This window comes from Phlebotomus argentipes, unplaced genomic scaffold (genome assembly GCF_947086385.1).
Source record: "Phlebotomus argentipes unplaced genomic scaffold, Phlebotomus argentipes genome assembly contig_5, whole genome shotgun sequence".
Taxonomy (NCBI): Eukaryota; Metazoa; Arthropoda; class Insecta; order Diptera; family Psychodidae; genus Phlebotomus; species Phlebotomus argentipes.
Genome location: NW_026776165.1, coordinates 11,675,774 through 11,683,727, shown reverse-complemented (window position 1 = coordinate 11,683,727; position 7,954 = coordinate 11,675,774). Strand labels below are relative to the sequence as shown.

At 48.5% G+C, this 7,954-nt stretch overlaps 3 protein-coding genes across 3 annotated transcripts; 1 reads left to right on the top strand and 2 right to left on the bottom strand.

The window, feature by feature from the left end:
* Positions 1-7: 7 nt before the first annotated feature.
* Positions 8-2,475, bottom strand: LOC132255565 (U3 small nucleolar RNA-associated protein 14 homolog A). The gene is made up of 2 exons (XM_059751654.1): positions 2,370-2,475; positions 8-2,306 (listed from the first exon to the last, which is right to left on the bottom strand). The coding sequence occupies exon 2, from the start codon at positions 2,252-2,254 to the stop codon at positions 35-37; it is 2,220 nt and encodes a 739-aa protein (XP_059607637.1). The 5' UTR covers positions 2,255-2,306; positions 2,370-2,475; the 3' UTR covers positions 8-34.
* A 164-nt stretch (positions 2,476-2,639) lies between these two features.
* Positions 2,640-3,868, bottom strand: LOC132256020 (zinc finger protein 836-like). The gene is made up of 2 exons (XM_059752199.1): positions 3,543-3,868; positions 2,640-3,483 (listed from the first exon to the last, which is right to left on the bottom strand). The coding sequence occupies exons 1-2, from the start codon at positions 3,750-3,752 to the stop codon at positions 2,650-2,652; spliced, it is 1,044 nt and encodes a 347-aa protein (XP_059608182.1). The 5' UTR covers positions 3,753-3,868; the 3' UTR covers positions 2,640-2,649.
* A 151-nt stretch (positions 3,869-4,019) lies between these two features.
* LOC132256244 (spermine oxidase-like) lies at positions 4,020-7,839 on the top strand. The gene is made up of 4 exons (XM_059752539.1): positions 4,020-4,630; positions 4,699-5,460; positions 5,529-5,762; positions 6,233-7,839. Exons 1-4 carry the CDS (start codon positions 4,230-4,232, stop codon positions 7,695-7,697), a joined length of 2,862 nt encoding a protein of 953 aa, XP_059608522.1. The 5' UTR covers positions 4,020-4,229; the 3' UTR covers positions 7,698-7,839.
* The last annotated feature ends 115 nt before the right edge of the window (positions 7,840-7,954 follow it).

The window sequence follows — 7,954 nt, the reverse complement described above, 5'->3', positions numbered from 1 at the left end:
AACGGTCCTTTTATTGCAACAATAAAATTTTACTTTACTCAATCTTCGGCATTTCTGGAATCTTCTCAATCCTCCTGTCCGTCTTGCTCTTCACCCTCTGCGGCTTCTGACCCTCCATGAGGAATTTCTCGTCCATTGGCTCAATTATTGTGCCCATCTTCGTCACAACGCTCGGCTTCGTCAGCACACGATGAGCAGTTTCCGGCACAAAAGTCCTACCCACCGGCGCCCGGATGGACGCCTCGAAGTCCTTGACACTGGTGAAGGGGAACGGCAAGTCCCTGACCAGATGCTGCTTCGTCCTGTCGCTCACAATCTCATTGATGATCACGGAATCCTTCTTTGAATCCTTCCTGGGAAGATTCTTCGGGAATTTCAGCATCATCCGCTTCTGCGGCTTCTTCACACCCTGACCAGTCCATGAGCCCCAACCCGGCAGCGTCATGTCGATATCCTGTGGCTGATCAGTGGCAATCTGGTCGCTTTTCTCACGTGAGAAATCCGTGAAAATGTCTTCATCTTCAATTGCTTCCATAAGAGAAAGCTTCCCATTGCCAATCTCATCTTCCTCCTCCCCATGAAAAACACCATCCGGCAGGGCAGTTCGCAGAATCTTAGGCTTCACCGTTGCGAAGTTGTCAGGTTCGATTTCCTTGTCCTTTTCAGCACTCGAAGAGATGATCTTGCTAAGATTCGCAAAAATTTCAGTGTCTTCAGTTTCTTTTCTCGTTGATTCACTGAGAGCCTCATCAATTTCCGGACGCTGAGCTGTTTTCTTGAGCCCCAAATTCAAATGATCTCTATTCTTGGCACTCTTCTTCACCGTTCGATTGGATTTCACGGTTTTCTTCTGAAGATTCTTCAGTTTCTTCGCCACTTTCTGTGTCATTTTCTGCTCAGCAGAATCAAACATCTCATCAATGGACCTCTTCTTGAACTTTGCAAGCTTCCGGCCGGACTTCTTCCTCTCCGGAGGAAGACATACTGTACTCAGCTGTACTTCACCTTCCTGTATATCCTCCACAGTCCACGAGAGTCCTTTGTCAGTCACTTCCATAGCTTCAAATTCCTTCCTCTTCTGCTCATTATCATTCCTCACTGTCCAGTATTTTCTGTAATTCACAGAATCCTCCTCAGAAGTCTCCTTCTTGGCCTTCCATGGATCGAATGGATCGTAATCCTCATCTTTCTCCACCTCCTTCTCCGAAGTCTCCTGGTCAGTGTCCTCGGACTCCTCAAATTGCTTCTGTTGCTTTAACTCGCGCCCAATTGCCAGCTGTTCTGACAAATCCTTCCTCGCATCCTTGTCGTATTTCGCACGAACCTGGAGACTCTTCGCCCAGGCTCCCGTGTTCCTGTGCCTGAGATGAGATCTCTCAGCCACGCGATTCCTCTCAATCAATTCTAAGCGTCTCAGCGCCTCTTCAGGATCACTTTTCTGCAGCTTTTCGAACTCCGCCAACTGCTTCTTGATTCTGTCCTTCTTCAGAACCTTGTGATACTTCTTGCTCTTGATCTTATTCTGCCTGCGTGCCTTCTCAATCTCATAAGACTCCTTCCGACGCAATCTGGCCATTTCCTTCTGCTGCGCCACGAGTTCTTTCTTCGACAGATTCTGTTCTTCAACTAGTTTCACCACTTCAGCCACCTTTCCTGGTCTTCTGGCCTCCAAGGCCTCCAGCTCTAGCATCAGATCAGACTTGATTCGATATGAGGACGTCTTCTCCTGGGAAGCATCGTGAATTGTAACCTCATCGGCGCTCTTTTGAGGGAAAACCAGGCAATCGTCGAAGCGATTCTTCTGCACCACCGCTTCCCAGCGATCCAACTGAACGCGTGCCTTCTCATAAGCAATCCCTCGAGCAATCCGCTCCGCCACAGGCTTCTCCAGAGGCTTGGCCAATCGCTTCTTCGATCGACTGAGCTTTTTCAAGTCCCTCGCCACGTTCTCACTCGTTTTCCTAGGCACATTCTTCAATTGGTGGAATGTCAATTTCTCATTACGATCCACGACACCCTTCGACTTGACCACATGAAACTCTGACTCCTTCCCAGACACTTCTGTCCTCGTGGGAGCTTTAATATGTTGCGTCCGATCAATTCTCTCAATAGCCGACAAGAGCTGTCGGTGAGCTCGTGGATTGATTTCATCGTCTGACTGGTCAGCGTCGGCCGTCCTTTTCTCAGCCGTCAGGAGACTTCTGAAGCTCTCCAGAGCATCCTCATCGACTGTCTCCTCTTTTTTCATCTTCATCGCGCTGCCAATTGAGGTTAGATTCTTATTTTTCCTCAATTTCTCCCTTAATCTGCAATATAACATGAAAGTTACATAGCAATTGCATTGAATTACAAATAAAGAGTCTTCTTACTTGCGAATTTATATATTTTGCGCTGTTATTCGAAGGAAAATCAAGATTTACCCCAAAGGCATGCGATCCCAAACAAAACACAGCAACTGAACGAAGGAAATACTCACCACTTGAATACAATTCACCATTTGTGCGTGACTTTTGCAGTTCACCACAAGAACCATTTGAAAAAATGCGTATTTGTTTACTGTTTTTACCAACACTTTCAGGAAGATTTTTATTAGAAGATGGGTGCAAAATGAAAAAGAAGATCAGTGATCAGACCCGTGCCGTCACGACTTTATTTACTGCCGTATATTTTGTGGTAATGGATCATGTGGCTCTGCAGATTTTGCTTCTGTTTCGTTTCCTTGCCGCACAATTCGCATTTGTAGGGATTCTCGCCCGTGTGCACTCGGATGTGTGCCCTCAGGTTGCCGCGGTCCTTGAATCCCTTGCCGCAGTGCGGACACGGATAGGGTCTCTCGTCCGTGTGGCTCCGCTTGTGGATAATGAAGGAGCCCTGGCTCCTGAACGTGCGGCCGCAGCCTTGGTAGTCACACTTGAAGGGCTCCTCTCCAGTGTGCAGTCTCATGTGGATGCGCAGCGTGTGCTTGCTCTTGTAGGCATTGCCACACACCTCACACACCGCATCCTTCTTGTCCGAGTGCACTGGCAGGTGCTTGCGCATGTTGTTCGCCTCTCGGAATGTCTTGGGGCACAGCGGACACTGGACTGGCGCCTTGACTTTCGGCGCCTTCTTGTGCATCTCCGCTCTGTGCCGCTTCAGCTGGAACTTGGACGGGAAAGTCTCCTGGCAATACTTGCAGGACAGCCTCTCGGTGGCATGACGAGCCATGTGGATTCTGATGCCACGAATCGTCTTGCTGGTCTGCTTGCAAATGTCACAGGCAAATTCTCCCCCGCCGCCTTTTATCCTTACCCTATTTCTTCGCATGGTGGATGTTTTTTCCTTTTGCACCCGCTTATGTTCACTGTCTTCCGTGTGGAACACATTGTCATCCACACCATGAGAATCCTGAGTGTAATCTACATCCTCAGTCTTGATTTCCGGTGCTTCAACCTTGATTTCACACAAAAGTCCGCTGTCACCGAACGGATCGTCGAGTGACACCTGAAAGACACTCATCATTAGCACCCAACGCAGATATATGAAAGCCACCGCAGTCTTACCTTCTGCTCTGGAATCTCCCGGACGCTGCCAGTTTCCTCAAACAGATTAATGACTTCAAAAATAAGTTCCTCCGTCGGCCCATCGATTGTGGCTCCGTATTCCAGTAAATACTTACTCTTCACGCACTTTGCATCACTGTCATTCTTGTAGAATGTCTTCACGAGGAAAATCCTCTCCTTCACCGTGTAAAAATCGAGATTATTTCTCATTTTGTGTTTTCCACCCACAATGTTTTTGTTTTCGCTCAAAGTGTCAAAGCAAATGCACAGAAATCTCACAGAGAGCGCAGTGATCGTGTTTAAAGGAAAAAGCAGTGGCGTGGAAATATCGCGATAAAACTGCAATGCAGTGAAAATGAAATAATCATCGTGAATTTTAACAATCACAAATGACAATGGTAATTGGTTTTTTTTTTCAGAAAATTGCCCTCGATTGAATCGACAGAAGGGAAATAATTTCAGACACTGCTATCTTTGTCTACGCCGTCACTGCCGGCCGGTCAATGTGCTTGTCAAAATATAATGTAATTTTCCTACCTCATTATCAAGGGCGATTGTGCGTAGCGACGGAGCTTTATTTTGCATATATCCGCGCCTTGTCTTCTTATCAGTGTTGTTATCTGCTAATCTAGTCTTAGTGGTGTTATATAAGTGCCCGGGCAAGGTGGTGAAATTCAGCAGAAGAAGATGAACTCGAGAATTGTGATCATTGGCGCCGGAGCGTCCGGCATCTCGGCCGCCAGTCGCCTGTTGAAGGACAAATTCACGAATGTGCTGATCCTGGAAGCGGAGAGTCGCATCGGCGGCAGGATCTGCACTGAGCCGTTCGGGAACAATGTGGTGGATCTGGGAGCGCAGTGGTGTCATGGCGAGAAGAACAATGTGGTCTTCGAGATGGCATCGCGGAAGAATTTGCTGGAAGTGGCAGAATATCAGTACGACAGGACACACCTGATCCAGTCCAATGGCAGGAAAATCGATGACGACACGGCAGATCTGCTGATGGCCTTGGCGGTGTCCACTGTGGAGCTGTACAAGGAGGAGATTGCCAAGCATGACGGTTCGCTGGGATCCTTCATTGTCAATAAGTGAGATAAATTGCTTCGGAGCTTCCGCAAAGAGTAGCGCACTCTAAACCCTGGGTGCTTTTTTGCAGATATAAGGAGTGCCTGAAGGATGATGCCTACGAGAATGTGGATCCGGTGGTGGCTGAGCAATTTCTGGACTTCTTCCACAAGTACGAGAACTCTATTGAAGCCTCTGACACGTGGTTCGACACGTCAGCCAGAGGCTACTTGGAGTACTGGGACTGCGAAGGTGAGCGTCTGCTGAATTGGCGCGACAAGGGCTACCGGACAGTGCTGGATCTCATCACCGATGGCATTCCCATTGAATCCCACGTGCAGTTGCGCAAGACGGTGACCAATATCTCTTGGAGCAACGAGCAGATCGATCCGTGTGTGGTGATCAAGTGTCAGGACGGCACTTCCTACACCGCAGACCACGTGATCCTGACCGCATCCTTGGGCGTCCTCAAGGAGAACTACCATACCATGTTCACGCCACCGCTGCCGCCCGTGAAGCGGAACGCCATCGAGGGACTGAGCATTGGATCGGTGGACAAGATATTCGTGGAGTTCGAGGAGCCTTTCTGGGCGCGAAAATGGCTGGGATTCGCACTGCTCTGGCACAAGGCGGATCTCGAGGAGTTGCGCAAGTCCGAAATGATGGACTGGCTTGAGGACGTGTTCGGATTCTACGTCGTGGACTATCAGCCGAATGTCCTCTGTGGCTGGATATCTGGCGTGAAAGCCAGGAAAATGGAGAGGGACACTGATGAGAATGTGAAGCGTGGCGTGATGTTTCTCCTGAAGAAGTTCCTGAAAAGAAACATTCCAGAACCGAAGGCGATTCGAAGGTATTTGTGGAAAAATCTCTGCCACAACGGTTCCCGGATTTTATTCAATTTTCCTTCCCCTTCTTTAGATCTCAATGGTTCAGCAATCCCAACTTCAGGGGCTCCTACACGTTCCGCTCAATCACCACAGACTTGCTCAACACCTGTCCGGATGATTTGGCCAAGCCTCTGACGAACTCTGTGGGAAAACCTGTGGTTTGCTTTGCCGGCGAAGCTACGCATCCTCACTATTACTCCACCGTGCACGGAGCCATCGAGTCTGGGTGGCGAGAAGCCGAGAGGCTCACGAGTTTGTACAGAAAGTGAGTTTTGACTTTTTTTGTCACAATTTTTGCATGGGTTTTCTTTTTTGTTGAAAATGTTTCTCTAAATTTCTCTTATAGGCCAACTGCTCACCTTTAGAATTTAATTAATTCTCCTCCCCCAAAAAACAGTGGTTCTTCCCTTGGTTCGCATTTAAATTAACCGGAGATGATCGTTATTCTGGATTTTTTTTTAATTATGCGAAAATTATCGCTTTGTTGTGTGAGAGTTGATGTCTCTAATAAAAGTCTTTTATCGTTAACCTTGCAGACTTTTTCAGTACAATCAGTTGTTTCTCATAAGTTTTTATTTGATATTATACTTAATAATTGACGTAAATATTCCACAGCGCAATTGCGCTGTTGGAAGATTGAAATCCAATTGGGAAGGCTTAGAAAGTCCATTTGATCACCTTTTGCAACAAATGTTGTCAGCCAGGACGCGTTGTAATGCATTGTCTTCTTTGTAGGCCTGCGGAAGAGTGCCACATCGAGGATGATGTAATAGTGTTGGGGGCGGGATTGGCCGGGATTGGGGCGACTCTGGCGCTGCAGAAGGCGGGATTCCGGACCCGACTGATCGAGGGCAAGAGTCAGCCTGGCGGTCGCATCCGGACTGTGCCGATGGAATCTCTGGCACTCGATAATCGCGCCAAGTGTGACAAGGTGGCGGTTGAGGCTGGCGCTCAGTGGCTGCACGGCAAGCAGAATCAACTGTATTCCGAGGCTGAGGCGATCGATTGTCTGTCGCAAGAGCTCAGCGATGAGGGATTGGGAGTCTATGCGAAGGAGGATGGAAGTGTGTTGGAGGATTTCTTCGTGCAGATGATTGACTTCAAGATTGGGGCGATTCTGGAGGAGTGCGAGCGTTTGTTCCACGCACAGAATCCGGAGGATGCCCGAGGATTGTCCGTTGAGGAATACTTGAGGGTGAATTTTGAGGAGCGCGTGATGCCAACGATTGCGCCTGAGCGCAGAGATGATGCGAGATTGTTGCTGGAGTGGCACATTCGCTTCCAGGTCATTGACAATGCGTGTCTGGCGTTGAGCGAAGTCTCTGCGCGCGATTGGGGACAGTATTCTTTCAACGGTGAATCCTGCCAGACCCACATAAACTTCCGGAATGGTTTTGGGAAGCTCATCTCGGCCCTGGTGTCACGAGTGCCATCGCAACAGTTGGAGTTGAACTGCGAAGTCGTGAAGATCAATTACGGCGAGAATCTGGAGGATGGAAGATATAAGGTTTGCGTGGAGACCCTCGACGGCAGGATGTTCAGGGCGAGACACTGCATCGTGACATTCTCCCTGGGCGTCCTGAAGGCCTCAATGGACACACTCTTTCACCCTCAGTTGCCACTCTCGCTGCAACGCCTGATAAATGCCTTCGGTTTTGGCACAATCAACAAAATTTACCTGAAATACGACACTCCCTGGTGGGATGACGACTGGGAGGGTGTTCAGTTCATCTTCCAGCCACAGCAGACTGACTCCTGGACGAGGCACTTCACTGGCTTTGATCTCCTGAAGCCGGGCTGTCCGAACACCCTTGTGGGCTGGATTGGTGGCGCAGGAGCTGTGCAAATGGAGACTTTTCCCGAAGACACTGTCCTCCACGCGTGTTCGGATCTGCTGAGGAAATTCACCGGCAAGAACGTGCCATCGCCTAGCAGCTTCTTCATCACGCGCTGGAGCCACGATCCCTTCATCCGTGGCGCCTACAGCTTCACCAGTGTCTCCAAGTGCCTCCTCAGAGATGAGTGCTGCCTCACAGATCCTCTTCCCTTCCTCAACATGCCCAGCCATCCTGCTGTCTTCCTCGCCGGCGAAGCATGCCACACGAAGTACTTCTCCACCGCACACGGTGCCTTTGCGTCTGGAGTGGAGCAAGCAAGGAAGATTGTGGATTTGTACAGTAAAAACCAAAGCAAAGACTAAAAGGATTCTTCTTACCTCAAAAGATGTGTTATCAATTCACCAGAAATTTATTGAAAACTCTTTTCTCTCTCTCTCTCTCTTCCTCTTGCTCTTCATTAATAATAGCATTTTCGTGAAATTTATATTATATTTGAAAAAAATCATTAGAAAAGACACAAATTCTCGAAAGAATCAAAGGAGAAAAACCTAAATATTTTCTTTAAGTGTTAAGGTGGCTAAGCTAAAAACTCCATCAGAAACGCGCCTCTTCCACTCTT

What these genes read in the sequence shown, in the direction of transcription:
- LOC132255565 (XM_059751654.1), bottom strand. Translation starts at nt 2,254, where the DNA reads ATGAAGATGAAAAAAGAGGAGACAGTCGATGAGGATGCTCTGGAGAGC.
- LOC132256020 (XM_059752199.1), bottom strand. Translation starts at nt 3,752, where the DNA reads ATGAGAAATAATCTCGATTTTTACACGGTGAAGGAGAGGATTTTCCTC. An exon ending in GGGAGATTCCAGAGCAGAAG is followed by an intron (nt 3,484 to 3,542) that starts GTAAGACTGCGG and finishes AGTGTCTTTCAG; the next exon opens with GTGTCACTCGACGATCCGTT.
- LOC132256244 (XM_059752539.1), top strand. Translation starts at nt 4,230, where the DNA reads ATGAACTCGAGAATTGTGATCATTGGCGCCGGAGCGTCCGGCATCTCG. An exon ending in GGATCCTTCATTGTCAATAA is followed by an intron (nt 4,631 to 4,698) that starts GTGAGATAAATT and finishes GCTTTTTTGCAG; the next exon opens with ATATAAGGAGTGCCTGAAGG. An exon ending in GAACCGAAGGCGATTCGAAG is followed by an intron (nt 5,461 to 5,528) that starts GTATTTGTGGAA and finishes CCCCTTCTTTAG; the next exon opens with ATCTCAATGGTTCAGCAATC.